Source organism: Tetrao urogallus, assembly GCF_951394365.1.
Source record: "Tetrao urogallus genome assembly, chromosome: 5".
NCBI lineage: Eukaryota > Metazoa > Chordata > Aves > Galliformes > Phasianidae > Tetrao > Tetrao urogallus.
In genome coordinates, this window is record NC_136818.1 from 36,045,109 (window position 1) to 36,069,854 (window position 24,746).

The following is a 24,746-nucleotide window of genomic DNA, read 5'->3' on the forward strand; positions in this document are numbered from 1 at the left end:
AGAGTCAAATTAGAATGTATTTTGTTTGCATTCTCACCGTCTGACACATGACAAATGCTAATCAAGAAAAAGAATCAAAGGAGTTAATATTCTGTGTTACTGCCCTTTGTAGAAAAGATTACTCTTCTGCAGTAGAGTTGTTACTGGGAATAAAGGCTTTCTCGTTATCTAGTAAGTAGGCGTCTCAGTGTCTGGTAAGTAGATGTTTAGGAAGAAATAGAAGCAATTAAAGCACTATCAAATGTGTGTATGATAATGGAATAATCTTGGTGGCAGCTAGGAAAAGTAAAGGATTTTCGACTTATTTTGCATTGATGTAAGGTATTTGACTTTCAGTCTAGTAAGAAATCCTGTGAAAATTCTTCAGAAATTGCATACTTTGAGGTAACAAAGGATAAGCAATTGGTTGAAAGGCCGCAGACAGAGGGTGGTGTCAATGGCTCTATGTCCAGGTGGAGGCCGGTAACAAGTGGTGTCCCCCAAGGGTCTGTCTTGGGACCGGTGCTCTTTAACATCTTTATCAATGACATCGATGAGGGAATTGAGTGCACCCTCAGCAAGTTTGCTGACGACACCAAGCTGAGTGGTGCGGTTGATACGGTGGAAGGAAGGGATGCCATTCAGAGGGACCTCGACAGGCTGGAAAGCTGGGCTCGGGTGAACCTAATGAGGTTCAACACGGCAAAGTGCAAGGTTTTGCATTTGGGCTGGAAGAACCCCAGGCACCCGTACAGGCTGGGAGGAGTGGTCCTCGAGAGCAGCTCGGCAGAGAAGGACCTGGGGGTCCTGATGGACGAGAGACTTAACATGAGCCAGCAGTGCGCTCTGGCAGCTCGAAAGGCAAATGGGATCCTGGGCTCCATCAGGAGAGGGGTGGTCAGCAGGGACAGGGAGGTGATTGTCCCTCTCTACTCGGCTCTTGTGAGGCCCCATCTGGAGTACTGTGTCCAGGTGTGGAGCCCTCAGTACAAGAAAGACATGGAGATTTTGGAAAGGGTCCAGAGGAAGGCGACTAAGATGATCAGGGGGCTGGAGCACCTCCCCTATGAGGACAGGCTGAGGGAGTTGGGCTTGTTCAGCCTGGAGAAGAGAAGGCTGCGGGGCGACCTCATTGCAGCCTATCAATACCTGAAGGGAACCTACACCCAGGAGGGGAGTAAACTCTTCAAAAGGGCTGACAATAGCAGGACTAGAGGAAATGGATCCAAGTTGAAGGAGGGAAGATTTAGGTTGGATGTTAGGGGGAAGTTCTTTACAAGGAGAGCGGTTAGGCCCTGGAACGGGCTGCCCAGGGAGGTTGTGGATGCCCCGTCCTTGGACGTGTTCAAGGCCAGGTTGGACGGGGTCCTGGGCAACCTGATCTAAATGTGTATGTTTGGTGGCCCTGCTAGGCAGGGGGGTTGGAACTACATGATCCTTGAGGTCCCTTCCAACCCGGGTGATTCTGTGATAACAGTATTTATAGTGGTATTTCTGCTACTAGCTTTTCCACCAGCTCAAAAGGAGAATTCCTTAACCTAATATTTATTCTACTTTCCTAACAAAGCACAGAGATAGGAAACAGAAAGGTTTTTTTGGTTTGTTTTTTTTTTTGTTTTTTTTTTTAGAGAACTGTTTTGAGATGAAAAAATAGGCAAAATCTAATAGCAGCTCTTAAAAGCTTTGGGGATCTTATTTATTAAACACTTCTCTTTCATTGAATTTGCGTAATCTTAAAGGTCCTTCTGTATATAAATCCTGCTCATTTTAAATATTGAGCTCGGAGCAGGAGCTGATTTGCTTTTGCACATTCTTACAGTTATTAATTTTTGCAATCACTTTATTCATTGTAAAAAACAACAGTACCTCCACCCCGAGATGTCATATGAAATCCCTTCTTGAATACGGGAAGTTGCCAAGACTGCGGGGATAACAATGAACTGTAGCTCTTCACAACTTGCTACCAAGTGCACAAGCTAAATAAATTTTGTATGGAGGAGTAAGGAATTTTTTAAAGTAATCTTGTGATGATAATAGAGTAAAAGGAGCATTGATACAACTGTGAGGTCTGTGTGGATGATGTTTCATTTTTACTTCTTGCAGTGCACTGAGTTAATATGGTTTCAAGTTTTAGACATTGTTTTGAAAATGAGTGAGACGTAAAGGTTAAATAAAAGGCACACATTCCAGACACTTCTTGTTCTGCAGTGCTTTGGCAATTTACATTTCACTTTTCTGCTTTAAACCAATGCAATTAACATTTGAATGATGAAACTGATTTATTGCAAGTTGTCTTAAAATGTTAGGTTTTAGAAGTGCATGGAGCTGCTTGCTTTTTGAAAAACTCCTGAAAGGAGTATAGCAGAATTCATGGTTACTGAAGGAGATCTGACCTGTTGCCTTTGTCTCACAGAGAGCAGATCTAGCGATTTCTGCCATCACTATAACACCTGAACGAGAGAGCGTTGTGGACTTCAGCAAGCGGTACATGGACTATTCAGTGGGGATCTTGATCAAGAAGCCTGAAGAGAAAATCAACATCTTCTCTCTCTTTGCTCCTTTTGACTTTGCGGTGTGGGCTTGTATTGCTGCTGCCATCCCTATAGTTGGTGTCCTGATATTTGTCTTGAACCGGATCCAGGCAGTCAGGGCACAGAATGCCTCCCAGTCAAGCCCCTCTGCCTCCTCCACCCTGCACAGTGCCATCTGGGTTGTGTACGGCGCTTTTGTTCAGCAAGGTATTCAGTCTGATAGATCTTCAGAAGTGTTCTGCCTTGGATAGAGCATTTCATGACATGTTAGTCTTGACCAGAATGTTCTCAAGATGAAAGAGAAGTTTTATATAAGGAGGTAATATGTTTTGTTAGCCGAAATAATGGGAGAATAGTTGAGCTTTAGGGTGTGTGTTCTACTTCTCTATTTCTCAGAAGGTCTGATAAAATGAATCCCAACAGACTTTTCCACTTTGTGAAAATGATTATTTGGTAAATAAACCGCAGAGCTGCTTGATGTGACATTACAATACCACTCAGCAACTGGCAGCTTTTTTAATTATTTAAATCTGATTTTAGAAATTTGTGTGTTTTTGAACTTATGTGAGACAGTTTATCTTTCTGTCATTTAAAACCAATAGTAAGGTGTTCTGAACACTCTAATGATTTAATTTCTGCATATTAGTAGTACTTCAGCATAAAATTTACTTATGTAGAATGTTATTTATGTTCTCTAGGTTTGATCCTGAATAATGCCTGAGGGAAACATTTTGAAATACCATTTTCTAGAAGAGTATCCAGGGCAAGATGTTGACTGTCTGTCTTAGTGGAAGTAGCTCTTAGCTCACAGAAAAAGGGTGGTCTGAAAGCACAAATGCAGATGGGTTACTTCAACAAAGTTGAACACAGTAGGACATACAGGGTAGAAGCTCCTGATGCACCTTTATTTTCCTTGTTTGCTTTCAGGGGGTGAATCTACTGTCAATTCTGTGGCTATGCGCATTGTGATGGGAAGCTGGTGGCTCTTCACCCTTATCGTGTGCTCATCCTACACAGCAAACTTAGCAGCATTTCTCACAGTATCAAGGATGGATAATCCTATAAGGTAAGAACCTCTTCTTAACATGAAGCTGGAAACCTGGATTTCACAGAAATGTATTATCCATTTGAGCAGTCATTCTTGCAAGAAGGAGATAGCTTTCTAATAAAATAATAGTCCTCGTATTTGTGACTGCTTCTCTCTTCTACCCTTACTGCTCTTCATTGACTCCAACATTCCCCAAGTAGTTTTGTTAGATGAATGGAGGGAACAATGGCATTTTAATTCTATGTTTTTCAAGAAGCAAGTCTTTCATGTTTCTTTGAATCTTTCTGTATAATCAAGATGCTATAATCGCAATATAGTTGTTTAATCAACAGATATCAAGATGTTGTAATCACAATATAATCGAGAGAATCAAGCAAGGTAGACAGTGATCACAAAGAGAATAAGCGGAAGAGCTTACCCTTCGGCTGAGCTCACCAGAAGACACCAAGAGAGGGGATCTCCAGAAAAGATCCTTCCCCTCTGGTAGCCAGCTCTTAAATAGGTCTAGGAGGGGTGGAGCCTGTCTCCACCCCTTCCGGCAGCACAGGTGAATTGCCTTCACCTGTGCTCCTCTGGCTGGCTCATGGCTCGCCTCAGGTGATTAATCAGAGGTTCAGGCTGTGACTCAGCAGTTCCTGTACACTTTCTTAATTAGAGGTCTTAATGCTTCAGCTATCTATTTTTCTTCTTTTTTCAGAAGGAAGCTACTGCCTCTAGGGAATTACGTGTAATTTCACTTTTCACCTTCAGCATATAATTTTATATTCTTAATACTTTGATAGACATTGTTCTTTATGCCATTATTTGCATATAAGATAATATAGGAGAACTTTAAAATATAAATGACCCTGTTTGGTGGCATTATTTTCGGAAGAGGCTTCGTCACACAGAGGATAAGATAACCAAATCTGACTCGAGGACAATAGATGTAATATAGCAGTTGTTATATTAAATTTATATATAAATCTCCGTATTTGTGTTGGCAATGTTATGATGATAAATTACAGCTTCTGTAACAAACCCAATTTATCTTGCCCTTTGACTTCTTTCCTCTGCCATCTGCCTACTAATCTATATCCTGTGAGAATATTTTCAGGCCTCTGAGCAGCTCCTGAGAGCTGCTGACTGTCTGTTGGCTTTTTTTTATGTTTGTTTGTTTGTTTTTCTTTAAAAATTTAACAGTTAAACAAAATTTCCCTTTTTTTCTTTCAACATGGACAAAATTTTTAGCTTCACATTGCCAATGGAGCACTGAGAGGGCCATTTATTGTCCTCTTTCACTGCTGACAGGATTAGAGCCTGGTATCTCATGTTTAATCTGACAGCAATTGAGAGGAGAGGTGTCTAGAAGACAGGCATTGCAACACAGGCTCTCCTAGAATATGCTGATGCAAAGATTTTAGGTGCTACTGATTGACACGGTTACTATGTCAATCTCATTTGTGGTTTCAGTGGCCAACCTGAGAGTGGAATCTTTGTGCACAGCTCCTAAACACTAAGTTGTGCTGTTAGCACTCAAATGAGGATAGCTCTTAAAAAAGCTTTTGCCTCATTATCCTGCAGGGGACAAAAAAAACCCTACTTTTCTCATGAGTTTCACAGTATTTCCAATTTAACTTGCCATTGCAAATGTGCAAAAACCATAATGCTTTGTATACAGATAGTGTTGTGATAATAATATGAACAACTCAGAATCATAAAAGCTTTGTTTTAAAATGAATTTTCTATTGTTTTGTTTAGAATTAGTAGATTTAAACAGTAAAAGAAATAAGATCTGCATGTAATTTCTGGAAATAACAGGAGAAACTAAAGAGAATAAAACTAATACTGCAGAGTATCTTTGCTGTAAGACCTCATCCTAGGAGGATGGAAGACTAAGGTTAAGCCCAATGAATAAATTGCTCTTGTAACCCGGAACAGAAATAGTTCTCTGAAAAGCTTGAACAATGACCTTCAAATGATTTCTGTAAGTTCTATTTCCTTCATGATAGGAGAAATTGTCTGTTATGTTTACTGTGCACCTGCCAAAACTCAGCAAATTTCAGAGCAGGGAAAATGTGGGATAAAATGCAGTGGAGAATCTGCAAGAAAAAAAAAAAAAGAACCAACCAAACATATTTATGAGCTGAAATGCAGATCATTGGATGAGGTGTCTGAGGCTGATCTATTACAACATGTATAACAGGATTTGATTTCCCATCTTATTGAAATTATTAAGAGTTTTGGGCAGGTGAGGTGCTCAGTGTTGTCTTGGGTTTTCAGAGTCCATTCTGCCCTCTCATTTCATAGATAGCCACTGAAGAATTATGGTTATATGCCCTTCTATACCCAGTGGTGGCTGCTACGTACAAAGTTCAGAATTATCACATCCACTTGTACAAGGAGAGGATAGAGAAAATAGGAAACACTATACTGTGATCTGCAAACACCAGTAGATTCATTCATGTGCCAAGTCAGAAAAGTTTACTGTTATTTAAATTGCCATAAGCTTGTGCTTGTGCTCCAGCTGCTTGGCCATAAGGGCAGGAGTTTCCTATAGATGTTTCAGCCAGAGTGTGGATTATTCTTACTGTCTGGAGTGTTTAAATTGATCGTGGATGCTTTGGTTTTTGCACCCAAATCATTCCTCAGGTAATCTTAAATGCCTGCTATCAAAAAACTCTTAGCTTTAATGACTAGTTGGCAAAACTAAGCCACTTAGGGGAAGATATTTCATGTCACCTATCTTCAGAAGAAACATTTTTCATAGTTGTAGTGTCAGGTTTAAAACAAACGTATTTCTCATGAAAGTAAGTTATTACCTTACATGAATGCATTATTCCCTGATCTCTCAGGACAACCTAACTTCAGCATGGTATGATGTTGAGTATTTCTACGTTTCTAAATTTGCCACTGAGCTAGCCTGTGTTAGGTCTTTCATGGACCCAGAAAAGAATGCTTATTTGAGATCCATTTGTTCCCACCCAAAGAGGCACAATGAGTTATAGTTGAAAATTTGCTCAGCAGCTGAGAAGTGCCAAATTCATCTGTGTGTACTTCCATTGTTAAGAAACCAACCCCCTGTCCTCTCAGTAAGTGCTCTGTTATCTTTCCCTCCTTAAGAAAGTTCTCTGGTGTTCATGATTGCTGCTGCTAAATTGCTAGCAGGGGAGAAAATAGTACTTTGGTGCTGCAGAAGCTGAAACATAGTTAAAATTTTCATTACAAGCCGGATTCTCTTCCCAACCCCTCTGCAAAATACCTAATAGAAGTATCAATTTTTGCATGTGCAGTCTGCACCTAGCAGAATAGGCGTATGTTTGATTGAATAGCTAGGTGTCAATCAACCCAGTGATATTTAACTCCACAATTTTTACTACAAAACAAGCGTGGCATGGAAATCATAGATGACATTTAATAGAAAGGGCTTGGCAAGATGTTCACTGAAGCAAAGTTGAACTGTTGGAAGGTAGATTTTTAATATTAGCATGTCAGATGAAAGCCTGCTGATGAAAGAAACAATTTTTGGGAAAAAAAAATAATTGGTACTAGTAATTCTCAAAGGCTTTCCCACCGTGCTGTGAGTTTCAGAATCTGTCTGTGGTTCACAGAAAAGTGAAGTACTGGACTGTACTGTCCAGGTGCCCAGAACACTTGTAAGAAATGTGCTTGGACAGAACAAAAACTTCTCCATGGGTTTTCCAAACCATCATGGGCTTCATGGCTTCAAAGGGGAGAGAGCCTAGGATTCCCTTTCTTGCATGTCTGCCGATACTGCCTTGCTCCCTTGTGTGTCTTAGCTGTCTGTTGCTCACTCCACTGTGACAGGTCAGGGGGAATAGTCAGAATGCAGAGTTTGAGACTCTCACTACAATCCTTGTCTCCTTAAAAGATCAAGGATAAGTGAAAAGACTGGAAGCCTTCTTAAGCTGCCCTCCATTCTCCAGTAGTAAGTGAATGTATTTCTGCTCCCCTTTGCTCTTCTAATAGCCTTTTCTGAGCCAACTGTCTGACCATTCACATTCTTCTCATCTTCTCTTTATTTTGTTTGTCTGTTCCATATCTCACAACAAGGGGACCAAGGCAGTAAAGCAGTCACCTTTTATGCTTTCTGTATTTGTGGAGATTCGCAGGCACAGCAGTGTGTGCTTCAGCAGATTTCCCAACCCCAAACAGGCAGAGGAGATACACAGTACTAAGGAGAAAGCATTTATGTGAATGTGCTGGTGGCAGCCACTCTGGATATTGGACTGCAGGGCTGTAACCTACATTCTAACTTGTGAATGAGCAATTAATAATTTCTGTTTTCAAGTCCTATTTTAAACCCAAGTGATTTATGTGTATTCTAATATTTGCAATATGACCTGTGTGCAGCTGAGGAGTCTTTCAATGGATCAGTCTGCCAAATGAGGGCTAGACTATTACATGAGTTTGTTCTTTCTTTTGTCATATTACATTATCAAGCAGCCCTTGGATCTGCAGTCTGACCTTCCATTTGTAATTATGAGTTTAATTAGCAGTGACTTAACTTCCAGCTTCGTTTCTTGTTAACAAGCAGACTACATGCTGTTCAGTAGTGCAAAGATATTCTTTAACCTGGTTTTAGGAGAGCTTGTGTGATAAGAGGTAAGAATCATGCAAGAAAAATTAGAACATAAAGGGTAGGCCATTTACAAATTCAAGATTGAAGATTTTATCAGATCAGTCCTTAATATTTGTGCACTCTATGGATGCTCTTAGATACACCTGCTTTTATGTTCACATTTATTTCATGATTTGGGGTTTCCTTCTTTGTGGTTCAGCCCACAAATTTCACCTCTTTTGATGACAGCTGAAGATCCACAGCAGCTTAGTCAGGGTGATAAGTCAGGCACTTGGAAGACTTGGAAACAAAGTGTGATTTTCTACCACAGACTTTGTTTAATCTTTGCAAGCTGAGCCTTCTCTCTGTCTCAGTTCCCTCTCTCTCTGTGTAACAGAGTAACTTATTTCATATCTTACGTGGCATATTGTCACTTCAGCTGTTTTAAAGATGTTGTCTGGAAATGACCATGTTATAATAACTCCATAGGAATCAGAAAAGTTAGATGTTCTGAATTGCATACTAAACAGAAGCAATCTCAAAATATTAAAAAAAAAAATTTGGAAAGTATTTTGAAGATGCCAGCTAGAAGGAAATGAACAGAGGTTTCATCTGCTATATTTAAATGGATTTGATAATGCTGGTAGCAAGAAGCTCACAGGAGTCTCTTTATTTGCAGTGATTTTGCCCTGAAATTTTTTGCTTGAAAGCAGCCTTTCTGTTTTTAATATTGCACTTGGCTTTCTAAATATTTCATTGGATTTTCTTTGATTGTTAATTTTCTTATGTTTAGTTTGTACTGTGTTTTATCTGTGCAGCACCTCGGGCACATTGACAGGAGGCATGTATGAATAAGCATGATAAAAAATAATTATCATGATTATTATTTAAGGCCTGCGAGCAAAAGCTTCAATCATTAAATAACTAGGTTAAGTTCATCCATAAAGAGATGAAGGCTAGAAAAAGAGAGTGAGCAGGGACAAGAAACTCAAAATATACTTTAATTTCTAGAATATTCCCTTCTTAGAGCACGTGGAAGAAATGCCAAGAGAAATATTCTACAACCTGTGCAGAGGGGCTGCAGCACTCAGGGACAGAACTTGCCTCCGGGCACAGTTCATAACAAGACACAGTGTTAAGGCCAGTGCTGAATCCCCACTGTATACCATTTCATTTCCTTTCTGTTGATGGTGTGGCCCAATGGGTGCTTCTGGGCAACTCAAGACTTGAAAAAGTCTGAGTTTTTTATAAAGCTTTCTGAATGGTGTCATATGCCATTCCAATGTGGCTTAAGATGGATCCTAATTACTCCTGTATTTGAGCAAGCAGGCAAGCATGGAAGTGCAAATATTTCCCAAGGGCGTATTTTTCTGGGAAATATGAGAATGCAGAGCTGAAAATTAGGCTTGCATTCCACCACTCCAGTTGCCATTATAAATAAGTGGCATATGTTGGAAATGGATAGAAAGCTAATGGCCTTGTGAGTCCATACCCTCTCCAGTTCTGCCTTCACAACACCTATATTATAGCATCTCTTCATTTGTTCTTGTTACTAGGAAGTTCTGTGACTTAAGTTAGCTGAGGCATTAACATTCGTAGAGTTCAGAGCAGTAAATGATTTGAATATGATATTAGCAAAATCTACCATCTGTGCAGATAATAATAATTTGTTAATCATTTTTACTTTTTTATTATTATTATTTTATTTATTTGTTTCAGAACAGTGAAAAGTCTAGCAAAAGCTTCATGACGACCCATCTCTTCTTCTCAGCTCAGATTAAGTTGTCTTTGAAATCAAATTTTCTTATGTTAATGTCAATTATTCACTGTGAAGAGTGGTTGTATGCAGCCTGCATACATTAACTTGGCCTCTGTCTTCATCTTCCTTTGTTATAGTATGTGGTTTCTGATACTTGTGGATACTTGTGGCTTCTTTGGTTGTTGTTTTCTGTTTTGGTTTGGTTTTTTTTCCTATTCGGCTGTTAAGGGATAAACAATACAAAATACAGCAACAGAAGAATTTTGCCCAAATACGATATTTATATTTGTATTGTTTTTCTCTCAAGAAGCTGATAAAATGTCTGTTATCTTTTAACTGATAATAAAATCTAATTTAGCAGGGTATTAAGAAGGCAAAAAATTATTATGACAATAATTCAGACAGAGGTAGCCTTAAAGCTCCAAACATCTCCTAGTTGTGAAGACTAGCTCAGTCCATCATTTGTATGGACAAAAACAATAATAATAAGAAAAACTTCACAGTGAATTCTCTTTTTCAAATGCAGCTGAGTTGAGGAAGAAGTGTTTAAGCAAGATGGCCACTGTGCTTGTGTGTTTGTTTTAGTCTTGCAAGACCGCAAATATTTTTTCCCCACTCTATCTGGTAGCTGTTTATTTGATCTACAGTTGATACATCTTTCATGTCACTATAGCGTTCCGTGTGTTTGTCTACTGGCTTTATTTACTTTTCTTTTGGACAGAAAATTATTCTTACATGTCCCTACATTATATGTCTTTCTCAGAAGAATGTTTTAACAAGGACTTAAGTGGGAAGCCAGGTGGAACCTGGATTAAAAAAAATAAGTGACTTCATGATGGTTACTAGAAAAGAAGCTCTCTGGAAAGAAGACACTCAAACAAAAAAAACCCTGAGAAATGATTTGTATTTTATACCTTTTATCTGTACTGGTAACTGCCATTAGTGTAACAGCGGGTCCTAATGTAAAAGTAATACAGGATGTTCTATAAGGAGGTAAGATAGTGCCTGTTTTTGCATAGGCTTCCAAATCCTATGGAGTCAGATGCAAAGCAGCTCTGCAGCCAGAATAAGCAAGTAAGCTCCATTTGCAAAGCTGCCAATAATTAGCAAGCACTTTATCACAGTAAAGTTATTTCCTGTACTCTGCTCCCCATAAACACATAAAATTAAAGAGTGGATCTACCCAATTTGTAAGAATGGGAAGTTATAACTATTTTACTTGCTGTCAGCTCAGACAAGGATATAGATGAGCTTCCAGCCCTGATAATCTACTGCATATTTTAGAAAATGCCTCCATTGTTCATGCCAGAAAAAAAACTTCTCTTCTTGCATAATTCTTTACCATCTCCACACAAGTGTTGGTTCTGTCATTCTTGTACCACACTCGCCTTCCCACCCACTATTCACTACAGTATATTCAGCATCAGCAGGATAACTGTAAATGCAAAGGCTTGTACCAAAGCATCTCTTTTTTTAGATTATTTTGGATGGATAGAGAAGGATAAGAATAGAAGTCTCCAGCAGGAGTACAGGAAGAGCGTTTGTCCAGCTGACTTCCAGGGGTGGTGGTTAGTTCTTACAACTGACCTGTGTCACCAGGCTATGGCCAGTCATGTGTCCAGTTGGATAATCTAACTTTCACATCACAAGGTTTGAATTAAGAGCTTGCAATAAAAGTTAAGTAATGATCATATCTCCTATAGCTAAAAGCTCAATTCATACAAGCCCTTTGGAAGCTGATTTCTTGAAGTAAGATTCAGAAGCCTTTCCTTCTGTGATTAAAATGGAACCTGTTATTGGGAATTCAGTGAGGGCAAGAAGAGCTTCCAAGAAGCCTCACAATACAGACAACGTGCAGAGCAGTAACACAATCCTGCTGTACCTCTTTGCTTGCCAGTGCCTTGCTCAACATGCCTTCATGGCATCTGCTTTTTCAGCATTGAGTATTACTGTTCACAAATCACCCTAACTGGTAGCTGTGATGCCTCTGCTGAAGGTTTTGTAATGTTACAGCTTCAGTTTTGGTGAGCTTAATGCAGTGTCATCTATTTCATGTTGTGTGATGAAATCAGTCATAAGCTAAGAAATAAAACTTTATTTGGGCTAATTGGGGTATAGGTGCGTATCTTTTTACCAGATCTGTTGTGGACGCAGGAACTTCAGGCAAAGGATGAAGCAAACAACCATGCAGTAACACTTTAAATCATAGGATCTAGATTTGTTAGTTTTGTAAAGAGGATTTTTTGAGTTTCTGTTTGTTGTTTTTTTTTTTTTTTTTTTTTCCATGCAAGCAAGTGTTCCAGTCAATTGAGTTACATGGTCATACTTCTCCTTTATAGTGAAGCTTAGATAAAGTGTTGCCTCTGGCCATAAGGTGGAAAACTGTAAACCTACCATTTAAATTCCTGATATTTTAAAAACCAATCAACCAACCAAACAAAGCCTGCAACAAAACACACACTTAATAGATCCAGGTTATGGCTTTTGAGGGGAAGAGTACTGGGAGTTCTTAGCTTCCTTTGAAGCTATGTGTATCAGTCTGAGTGCTTCCTTGCTAATTCTTAGTATTATTTTTTATTATTATGTTGTGAAGGATTTTCTAGAAGGAAGGAAGATTTTTTTTTTTTTTTTTGAAGTAATACTGTGTTGCTAAGAAAAGGATTGCATATGTTCTTTCCACTTCCTAGGCTTTACTAAGCAGTTTCTTCTGCACGTGTGCCCCCAAAAGATGTCTACAGGAGTGTTTCCTATATCATCCTCCTGACAAAGGAGAAAATGGTGTTGCCTTAGAAAAGTTGTTTTAATGCAGCTGCCAAAATCCCATTAAAAAAAACGTAATCACATGCAATTAAGTTGTTTGCCTTCTGAACCATTAAAACCAGCGTAGGAGAATAAGCTACTGATATAATTCGATTTATGAATAGTCATATCTATCTATAAAAGCATAGAAAACCATTGGTCAGAATGGGGTGGATGTTAACTACTGTGTTTCTTTTATGTGGCAGTAATTCAATTTGCAAGCTAATATTTCAAGGAATTAAATTAGGCTACCTTATAAACTAATGAATTTCAATATGGAGCACAGCTAGTTTGCTTTGATGCAATGCTGTCTGTGTATCTAATACGGGATATGGCATTCAGGTGAGACTCAGGTTTGGGATGAGGAGATGCAGGAGGAACTGGAAGGTTTCCCTTTCTCTTTACTTCATTGTACATTGGGATAAGGGGGAGAAATAAACCTCATACTGAGCACTTGCCTTTTGGGTCCTCTAAGAAACAAGTGAGTGGGCTTCTAGACTTGAAAATATGCCTGTGTAATGCATGCACTTTAGACATCAGTAATAACTGCTGTATGCTATATGTGCTTTTGGTATTAATGAAGAGCCCTATGTTTTGATTTCCCAAAAGTATCCCTGTTCTGGCAATCAGTATAGCTCTTCAGAGCCTTTCTGTTTTCTTCTTTCTGTCAATATCAATAGCTTCTGCTTTATTCCCTGTGGTTAAGGGAAGGGTGTGAAGCTGTTTCCTAGCATCACTTTATGCCTCCGAGAGATCTAAGCAGTGTGATGAGTATCCAGTCACTCCACCACAGCTGTGAGGCTGCTGGCACTGGTACAGGCAGCAGCCCGGAGCTCTCTCTACAGAAATCCTTGTCCTACAGAGTGAGACAGCTCCTGATAAATCAAAAATTAATAAAAAGCTGAGCAGGACCTTACCTTACTCTGAGATTTCGTAGTTTTTAATGGAACTACTCATAGTGTAATGATATCCTAACAGTCAAGGTACGAGGTACCATTCATCCTGAGTAGGAGCTTTGCAAGTCAGCACCAAGATGCCAAGCTTACCCATTCCACACTTTGTTTAATTAAAAAGATACTCTTTTTACATCATCTGAGTGCAAAGCAGAAAGGCAGTGGTATCAGTACCTGTGACAGTAGTTGTGAAGGAAGAAAGCAATTTCTTCCCTTTCAGTATTAGTCGTTAATCTTCATTAGGATTTTTAGCTTCCAAATGTGAGTGATAGAAGACATCAGCATAGCAAACAGTTTCAAGTGCATCTGCATAAATAACAGAGGTAGTTTGTTATTTTCATTATAGGTAGAAGCGTATGTCAGTTGCCAGATGTGTTTGATTCAGACAATATGATTTTCATGCCAACTTTATGATATGTTTGATTTAGGAGAAGTGACTAAAACCTGCTGTTGGGACTGAGTTACTGTTAAACACCAGCTGCAGCTTTTATTTTAATTAATATTGTGAGGAGTAGAATACCTTGCTTTAATTAACATGTTAACCATTCAAGGTACTTGGAGAAAGGTCACAGTGGCAAATTGGTTTAAAATTAGGATAAGAAAACATTCAGAGGTAGTCCAAGTGATTTATTTATTTCTTCAAAATTATGCTACAACCTCTTGAGATGTTTTTAACTCCTCTTTTTCCTGCATTACACACATTTTAATTTTCTCCTCACTGTTAAGTAGGTTATGGGGTGTGGGTAAAGGACACAGGCTGGCCTAGATTTTTTAGCAGGACTGATTATTACAGATTTGCAGAGCAGCTCACAGCTGCTCTGAGTCCTCTTCTAGGCTTTGAACTAGATTTCTGAACGTCTTACAGATGTGCTGTTGTGCCAGCTTTCCTTGATCAGTTTTGAAAATCAGCCCAGTGATGCAGCAGTTTAAATGTACATCTAGGCACACAAATTAAAGCTCCAGCTTTTGAAGATGTGGGCCTGCATCTTCAGGAGGCTCTGATATGATCATTCTGGACATCTTGTTGTCTGACTACTTCTTTCAATCATTAACTTGCAGACTTTTTGCCAAACTATGATGGGTAATACCTCAAGTATATTCATTAATCAGAATTACGGAAAAATAACATAGTGAAAAGAAATCCTATAAATGCCTCTTTATATTTAAAGGAAAGGCTTGCCTTTGTGCTCACTCTCTGTTAGGCAGCGAACAAACTCACACAGGATCATGAGAGAAACTGCCCTCAGAGATCATGAACTATTGTGTGGCAGTAGATTCAGATGCAAATCTTTGGAAATTAGATTTGATCGTTATTGCTGTTTAAGTAGCCTATTTGTGATGCTATTGTTTGATTATTTAAAAAAACATTTTCAAACAAAGCAATAATGACTTATACTGCAGGGGACATCACACCTTCTTTCTCATAAGACAGTGATGCCAGAAAGTATAGCGCGTGCAGAAAGAAAAAAATTATTACACACAATAAACCAAAAAAGGTTCCCTATTTAATGGAATAATCAGCAATCTGTGACAGGACAGATAAGAGGAGGGTTAGAGATATAATTAGAAATGTGATCTTGTGATTGAGATGTTTTGCTAATTTTGTGCCATTTAACAGATTTCTCTGCATGCAGTGCTTGCACAGAGCCAGTGTCAGCTTTGAGCAAAACAACTTCTATGATCCAGTGGCAAGTCAAGTCATACTTGTACAGATCACTGCAGATGATTGGAGTTGCTGAGGTGGTCCTGCGGGCATTGTTTAGAAATAGCAGAGAGGAGGAAAAGGCAGATTTAACTCTGTTTACAGGAGAACCTGCTTTACTGATTATGATGATGAGGTTCATTTTTGGATCCAAGGTTGAGTCTCACAGACAGAAGAATCATAAAGTTGTCTGTTTGGTTGGTTTTTTCAATGGGTATGCTTCCTAAATGAACCACTGAAACATATTAGCCAGTTGTGTGAGCAATGGGACACAGACCAGATATACGGATTTTTGTCCTACATTTCCTATGCTTCTTTGACTTTGGCAAAAATATTTTTTATTCTGAATTATTCTGAGAGCAGTAAGCAAAATGAGATTTTGTATGATGGTGTAGAACGTTTCTGCTGCATATCACTCTCTTAGAAACTAAGCAAAGCCTATAGATGTTTTGCCTATGAAATATTTGTAGATAATAATTAATTACTATTAAAATCATAAATGTGGTCATGTATCATTTAATAATAGCCTTACTGTAGCTTTACATTTCATCAGTGGTTATACATGCTATTTGTTCCATTCTTTTAGGAATTAGTCATGCAATAGCTGTGCAGGAACAGAATCCCAGAGAAAACATTCATATCTTCATTGAAATCATTTCTATGTTGTGATTTGAGAGGAGTATAGCTTTCTTAATGGGTAGAAATATTTAGTTTATTCTTCTTATTTAGTAAATTAAGTTTTTTTTCCTTAGCTTGTTGCTGCATTATCCTTCATCCAGGCCCATCTCCCTACCTTTGCCTCCTTCCCAGGGGTTCCCTTCAGGCCTTTGTCACAGAACCTAGGCTGAACCAGGCTGAACCATGCTGAAATTGTTTCAAGGAAATGAAATAATTGTAGAGGCACAGGAACACACATCAACTCCGTTTTCTGTGGTGGAAATGAAGCTGGCTTTAGCTTCCTTCTCCCATTAAATCCATGACTAGATATAATATCTTGCTGTTAGCTGTATCTAATATAGGACAGTTGATGGGGCTTATCGAAGCCACCACGTTGGCAGCAGTGCCCATTATCATCAAGAGTACAGCTGCCATGAAAAGCAGCTGCTGCAGTGCCACTACCTGCTGAGAGGTTCAATCACTGTTTGTTTTCATGGTAGTAGAAGTATGTAGTTGACATGGCAACGTGTTTTGTGATACATGCCAACTGATTGGTTTTTCCACTGGAGGAAACTCCCTGCTTCTTTGAAATCATGTGTAGCAGCTGTTCCTGCTCCACTGGTGGTGACAAGCACACATACAAGCACAAATGCCTGCACTGTTTGTCTCTTTTTGTGATCAGGAAATTTTTATTCCTGGTGTGAAGGGCTTCAATGCAGGTTGTTCAATATAGTTTAATCTTCCAGTGCTTATAACTTCTCTCATAGAAGGTCCTATGAGGCTTTTTCTGTTAAGGCTTTAGTTGTTTAGAATAAAGTGGATGGTATTTTTCACGGACACCTTATGAAATGTGCTTTCTGTGAACTATAGGATGATATATTTACCAGTGAAGGACTTGAAAAGTGTCTGTTAAGCATTCAGTGCTGCTGCTGATTTCTGCTGGATTGCCTCTCAGTAAATATTTTGCTTAACGTAGTTGCTGAAGAAACCAGATGCCGAGCAAGTCGCTGCACTGAGGCAGAGTTAAGGGTGGCTAAAGTGACTTGATTTGCAGTTAAATGAAGCAATACAGGATTTGGTCATGTCACAGTAGAGAAGTTGTCAATTCACTGATTGATTTAGGAGCTCAGTTTGATTGTAATTTTGAAGAAAGTCAAAGGGATGCATAAATTAAAAGCCTGAATCTTCTGTAGTCTAAGATTATTAGATGTGAAGCTAAACCTGCTTTCCTTTAAATATGTTCTGTACTAAGGCTACTGCCATTCTGGCAATACTCTGAACAGTCTTATTGGCCTCACTTAATGGCCTGTATTTAAATTCATGTACTTCACATTCATTTTATCAGATGCCAATAATATTCCAGTATGTACTGACAACAAATGTTGTACGTTAATGCGAATGTGTCTTTTATTGGAGGTGAGATGGATATTTAATTTTCAGGCTCACAAATGCTTAAAATAGGTTAATTTTAATCTCATCCCATTATTCAGCTAATATACTGTTCTTTTCAGTATTGGCTGCACAAGTGTTTATGAAGAGTAACTGTTATTTTTTAATTAATATTTAAGTGGGCTTCTTCTTTTATAACTCTGCTCTGGTAAGACAATGAAAAACTTTTCATATAACCCTCTGAGTCACTGAGACTATCATCACCTATTGGCAGTTTATATATATGACAGATGACTTTTTTTCCTGAATTGAATCTTATCTTCAGCTTGGGGCTAAAACTCTCCAGGGAGTGTTTTTATGTGGGAGTTTGAACTCAGGTTCAGATGTCTTAAGACATTCTCTACCCACTCATAAATCTTACTTAAACTAAAGATCCAAAGTTTGGCTATCTATGAATAATGGACGAGGGCTCTAGTCCTTTGCCTTGCTGCTCAACAAATTGATATAAAAAGTAAAGAGAACTCAGTTTCTGAACTGAGGGATCTTCTGCTCATACATGCTTAGAACTATTCTCAATAAATTACTTGTGCTGGTACACTACAACCCATGACCTCAGTTCAGCTTAACTTCCACAGGTTTTCCAGAGTTTTGCAGACTGCTCTCACCTGCCAATCTTCTTACATCAAAAAACAGCTGTTTTCTCACTGGAGATGAGAAGCTGATACTGCAAAACTCACCTCGCTTCAAAATTTCTCTCTCAATGGAAGGGCTGAAGTGATCATCAGCAACAAACACCATTTTCTCATTTGTTCTCATTGTCTTTGTAAATATATCCATGCATGGTCTAGTGCTGAACTTAGTGTCTCAAAATGTGAATGCTTCCCTCTGTTCTCAGAAGATTTCTAAGCCTTTTCTTTCCACTTGTGATAGTTAGTGAAATAAATCTCTTTTCAGATAGGATTGTATATGCTAGGTTTCAACTCATAGGTAGTTCTTGCACTTACCCTGGTGGTGTAAGGTGGTCAAATCAATTCAGCTACTTTTATCTTTATTTTGATGTGTAAACTTTATTTCCTAGTATGTAAAACATGTATTTTCCTCCAGTAAATGTTCATTGAATCATAGAATGGCCTGGGTTGAAAAGGACCTCAAAGATCATCTAGTTTCAATCCCCCTGCCACAGGCAGGGTCACCAATCTCTAAACCAGGCTGCCCAGAGCCACATCCAGCCTGAAATGTTGTTGAAAAGCCCTTATAGTTAGAAATTGCAATTGTACTTAATTATGTACATATAATCAATTCCTAGGCTTTGAAAAAAAATTGAAATAAAGTAATTTCAAGGTATTTAAAAAGTAGAACTTCAGAATTTGTAGTATATTTTTGTATATATTTCCAAGGCGCTCCATTTTGGTAAAGCAGCTTAAAACTCTCATCTTCTCCAGGTTGCTTCATCTTAATGGCAGCCGTCACCTGGAATATTATGCTGCATTGAGCAATAATGTTAGGGTGCTGGCATCCCTAGGTAAAATAAGAACATAACTTTCCCAGGCAAATGTGGAAAAGCATACTGTGATTTAGGGATTAATATTATTTAAGAAAATTTATTTATTTACTTGGGAGAAATTATTTGTTCTGTATTGTTTTTCCAAACATATGCAGTAATTCAAAGGGAGAGGCTATTCTGAAATGTACTCACAACACAGCAGAGTGCTGGTGCCCACTCTTATGTCTAATCTTAACCTATATTATTTCTAATAGTTCATGTGCAGATGAGCAAACAGGAGCTAGGCAGGAAAAATACTGCATCATTTTTTAAACATAATGCTGTGGATTCAGAAACTGCTAAAATGCTAACTTTCCTTAAGTAATAGCAAACTGGAAAAATACAAACAGTTTCAGTGTTAAAATATTTACAGTGGTGAATACTAATGAGAAATTACCTCCAAATCAAGGAGCTGCCACTATTGCCATTATGGTCTCTTTAAGGCTGAAATCAAGATAAATACTACTTTTTTTTTACAGTGGCATAGAAGAATTCATGACATTACTACATAGTTATCTTGTTAACAGACACAGAATTTACACATAGGATTCCAGATGTGCAACATTCTCCTAACTTAAAAGAAAAGGAATAATTAGGAAGGTGAAAAACTCAGAAAATAAATATATTTTGCCTTAAAAATAAATAAATAAATAAATAAATAAATAAATAAATAAATAAATAAATAAAATTGAAAGGAAAGTTTGCTTATCTTTTTGTGGGTTTTTGTTGCTGTTATTTTGTTTTTGTTAGTGTTTTGAGGTTATTTACTTTGATCGTGACTGACAATCGTGAGAGGCAGTTTTGGATGAACAGCTGAGGCTGCCGTTTTCAAGTTGAGATAATTGGTCAGCAGTTACTTCCGAGCACCTGGTGACAGGTTTAGTCTGTCCCTTAGATAAGATTTGTTCATACCGTTCATCCAGAAAGTCTTATCTTTATAGCACCTCTAGAGTCAAATCAACCTTTGCTGGCAGAACCTTTTTTGGTTACGTATCTACAGCTCTATGAGTCTCTTACAAGTAGGAAAGCATTTCCAAACAGTACAACTTAACCAATATTTTTATTGTGTCAGTTATTTCTAATGGTCTAATTATAAATGCTAGTACAGCTATTGCCTAAATGTTTATTCCACAGCATTTGGTTTATGTCAGTATGTTTCTAAAAATTGAAACAAACAGTTTTCAGTTGACTCCACTTGAAGTAATTGCTACTCCACTGGGAATTACGTATCAATTGTCCTATCTATCTAGCAGATATTATTACACTGGTTAAATATTTCAGCTGGTAACTCTGTTCTGTTTGGATGGACCACAGATACATTTACTTAAATCAATTGGTTTACATGTACTTGCCAATTACAGTAATCACACAGTGGATGTATTTATCTACAAATTGAAGGTCAGCTCCTATAAGTGTAAGTGAGGAACATTGGCTTTTTCTGCTTTACTAGCTTTATCTTTAATCACACTTACAGAGAGTCCTTAATGGGTTGTGAGATCCAATAATTGAGGTGGTAAGGTTAATGGAGCGTCGTTATGCTGCACATTTTTGTTGCAAATTATTTTATTTATTAAATGCATGAAATCTTTACCGCAGGAAAGTGAACCAAGAATTTGAGTAGCAAACAAAGGTGGGTTCTGCTAATGGCTATTCAGCAAAATGAAGAAGTCTAGGAACAAAGAGTAGCTACCTGTAGAGAATGGCACAGTGCTAATATATAGAAGTATAAATATATGAAAAATATGTGAAATCTGCACTTGTGATTATCTTAATTCATCCTATAAGACAGGAGATTTCAGTGCAGAAATATAGTAAAAGAATTTTTTTATACTGAATAACATCTGTTGTCCAGACCACTCCCCATCGAGATAGTTTCTGAGATAGTTCTGGCTAAGTGGTCCCTTTGGTACAGACATAAGGTTACCTTTTTTCTCTGACATTCACCATCTGCATTAATTTATGCTGCAGGAGCCACTCGCAAGCTTGGTTACCTGCTGTGACCCTGGCTGTGTCCTTTGGAGACCTTCTGACTCGCTCAAAAGATGTTTTCAGTAGTGATACAGAGAATCTCCTGTGTCAGGAGCAGTTCTTACAATGGATCAAGTAGGGCACTGCAGGAAAGATGTGCATAATCCTCAGGACATGCAGTATTCTTTATTATCCTTGTAGGAAAATTCTGCCAACTAAAGGGATCATAGTTGTTCCATGCAACACCCAAGCAAAGGCTGGGCTTTCCTCCCTGCCACCTCTTACCTGCTTATTGGGCCAGCAAAGCACTTGATTTATACCCAGAATTTGCTCACTGCAATGCTTAGAGAATTGAAGAAAAATCCTTTTCGAAAAGCAAGATGTACTGTGATTTTGTACAGTACTGATTGTCAATAAAGTGTGATTTAGCTAAAACAAAAGTAGTGATTGTCAATAAAGTGTGATTTAGCTAAAACAAAAGCAGTGATTGTCAATAAAGTATAATTTAGCTAAAACAAGAGGCAGATTTCTGTCAAAGTTCCCATGCAGAGGCAGTAGAAGGGATCCATGTTATGAAACATTATGAAAGCTACAGTTTGCTTTTTTTGAATGCTTACATTTTCAACAAGAATGACAGCGTGAACAGTAGACATTTGTAAAGTTGTTATCTGCTGAAAGTCACATTGAAGTACAATAGCTAAAAATGCTGCTGCTAACGTGCTTCTACCTTGTATGTGCTTCTACAGGCACTGAAATCTAGACAGCAGACTGTGTTAAAAGGGTTGCCACAGAAACCCTGCGTGTGTATTCGGCACCTTTCTTAGTCATTTGGACATACAATAGACTGAAATGTGTCTTTTAACAGTCAGATCATCCATCCCCAGGATGTGAGCAATTTCATGTGATATGATGAAGCTTATTCTAAAAAATAAAGAAGGAACTAAATGTAGCATGTAATCATTTAGATCAAAATTGGAGGAAAAATGGTCCTGTTCAATGAAATGTACCAGAAACATTTAGGAAATCAGAATATAACTTTCAGGACTGTTAAACAGAGAGAGAGGACTGATACAAATTCTCTCATTTTTTATTAGAATTGTTGAATATCTGGCAACCTACGGGGTGTTCATTTCTGTTTTACTGAAGTGGTGTATATGGAGCAAGGGAAGTAACATATCTGGGGTTTGATGCAACTCCTGGAGTTAGCGCAAACCCACAAGTGTGCAAAAAAAACTCTTCACAGTCTTACTGAAAGCTGCTTAGCAGCTTAAAATGATAAAAAGTCCTAAACACAATTTAACAAGTTAAACCACTTAAAATTTTAGAAGCAACATGTGAGTTGGAAGGGTGCTTGTAAGGGTAGAAGAGGCATTCCTGCTGAGCTTCAGCTTTGGGGATGGAGCTGGCAGCCTCACATGGTGCCTCCAGGCAAAGGGGCTCCTTGGGAACAAAACTCAGAAGGCCTGAAGGTGATGTGATGGGAGCATGGTAGAGTGGATGGGAGACTTTAGTTTGATCTCAGCTAAAGTTAATTGGTAGTTCATATGAGAAGCATCTGAAATAAATCTTATATGAGGTTATGCATTTATGAGACATAAATATATATATGTCATAATTTGAGATACAGTTTAGCCCGTGCTGCCACTCTGTACCTGTACAGAAAAGTGAGATGTGAGAACAAAGGAAGAGGACACAGGAGCAAACATTGGTGGCTGAAAATAGAAAATTGACATGATTCTGCTTCAAATGTTTTGAAACTTCGCCTGGTTCTCAGTGACATAGGCAGTGATTTACACCTTTCTGTGCTGAAAAGGCTGTAAAACAGGAGTGAATTACATTCAGTACAATTTGAAAATAAATGATGCATTCACAGTCACTCAAGTTGAGGCCCATTTACACTTCCAGGGTGGTATGATGAGTAAATGAAAGTTAGACCTCTGTGTGAATGAAAAATGTCTGTTTTACCAGAGGCTGTGAAGAAAAGAGAGAGAGGGACATGGTAGAAATTGGAACCAAGGCTTTTATTTGTTTGTTTTAAAAAGTCTTATTGATTTGGAGTCAGGTGGAGTATTGGTATAAGTTCCAACTAATTCCACTGAGTTCTGTGAGGTGGTGCCAAGGTGGCTGACAGTTTATATTTACAACCTTTTCCTGCACTGGGGTATGTCTGTAATGGACTCCCGTTCTGTGCAAACTTGGGATAAAATTTAACATGGATTATCTACCCAGAAAGTCTTTATTAAGGTTAAAAAACAAACAAACAAACAAAGAAAAAAACCTCAGGTATGACTAAGTTCGCATGATCTCAGTTGAATTCAATTACTCTTTCGTTTTCCTTTATGATGAAGGCGAGAGATACTCAAGTATTGCCTGGTATTGATAAATGCTTTCCGACTGAAGACAAAAATAAATCATTTAATTAAATTTCAGTAGCATTCTATGTTTCACTAATATCTCAATATTGCTTGAATTTCAGAACATTTCAGGATCTGTCTAAACAAATGGATATATCTTATGGTACAGTCAGAGACTCAGCAGTATATGAATACTTTAAAGCAAAAGGAACAAACCCTCTGGAGCAGGATAACACATTTGCTGAACTGTGGAGGACAATAAGTAAGAATAATGGGGCAGATAATTGTGTATCGAACCCTTCTGAAGGCATCAGGAAGGTAAGACTGGATTACAGTGCTCTTCATTTAATTGTTGTGCTGTATCAAATTAGTTTGCGTGGAGTTAATATTGTTGAGTCACATTAATGCAATTACATCGTAACTTTAAACAAAAATATCCTTACATAAAGTTCCTTTCAGTAACTATGCCAGATAAAAGGCATCTTGTGAGGTCATGATTTTGAATTAAAGTACTTTAGCTCTGCCGGAATCTCCAGTATTTAAATCCTCCTTTGGAGCTGGCTGTAAAACTTACAGGTTTCTTGGCAGCTTTGACAATACCCATCTTCAATGATATTTTTTATTATTCAGATTTTGACACTTGTCCTTTGCTCTTTTTTTTTTTTTTTTTTCATTTGCTTTGAATTAAAGTAAGTATTGGTAACATGAGGAATGAATGAAAATCTACTAATGTTTCTTAGAACAGAACTTTCATGCCAAATTTCTTTGTTTATTCGAGACTTAACAAGCACATGCTCTTTCACATGTCAGAATGTTCTCACCTAATTTTTATTTCTCTCAGATTTTTTGATGAAACTGAGTATTGTTGTAATAATCAAGGTATATATAGTAGCTTGAGATTCTACATCCTTGTGCTGACTTCTGTTATAAACAGCCCTGGTTAAGTTCAGGCCCACACTTTCTCGCCCTTAGTCTGCTGGTCTTCTCTGCTTTCCATCTTGTAGCTTGGCAGAAGCAGATAATAAATAGCAGCAAACTGCATGTGTCCTGAAGTATATTGTGGCAGGTGTGCAGAAGTAGCCAGTGAAATTTTAATGTGCTTTTCCTTTAGAGAAAAGTGTCTATTTTTTAATTGATTTTTTTTTTTTTTTAACAGAGCAGGAAAACAGCTACTATTAAAGTTGTGATTGTTAGATCAGGATTATTCTGTTGTCAATGATACAGTGATTTGGAATAAATTTATTACAAGTTCCTTATGCTTTTATAAATGAGAAATAAGAAAATGTTTGAAGCTTGGGTTTTTTTTTTTTTTTTTTTTTTTTTTTTGAATATTTGAAACAACTTCTAAGCTGTCAGTGAGGAAAAATAAAAATAAAAAAAATACTGTTTTTTACAACATCATAACCATAGCATGGCTGAACATCTTAATATAAGCCATCCTATTTCCTGAATCAAAGTCCTTTGATATAAGATTCCCAATTGTTTGTGTGACTTCTGGATAAA

At 37.9% G+C, this 24,746-nt stretch overlaps 1 protein-coding gene across 1 annotated transcript in view; it reads left to right on the plus strand.

The window, feature by feature from the left end:
• The window catches only part of GRID1 (glutamate ionotropic receptor delta type subunit 1), a gene marked incomplete at both ends in the record, with an annotated part of 513,772 nt that overhangs the window by 462,721 nt on the left and 26,305 nt on the right, over window positions 1-24,746 (plus strand). Inside the window, 3 exons of the mRNA XM_079535236.1 lie at window positions 2,393-2,717; window positions 3,438-3,576; window positions 23,366-23,561. Of these exons, the coding sequence (XP_079391362.1) occupies window positions 2,393-2,717; window positions 3,438-3,576; window positions 23,366-23,561 (660 nt within the window). The remainder of the gene's footprint in view (window positions 1-2,392; window positions 2,718-3,437; window positions 3,577-23,365; window positions 23,562-24,746) is intronic.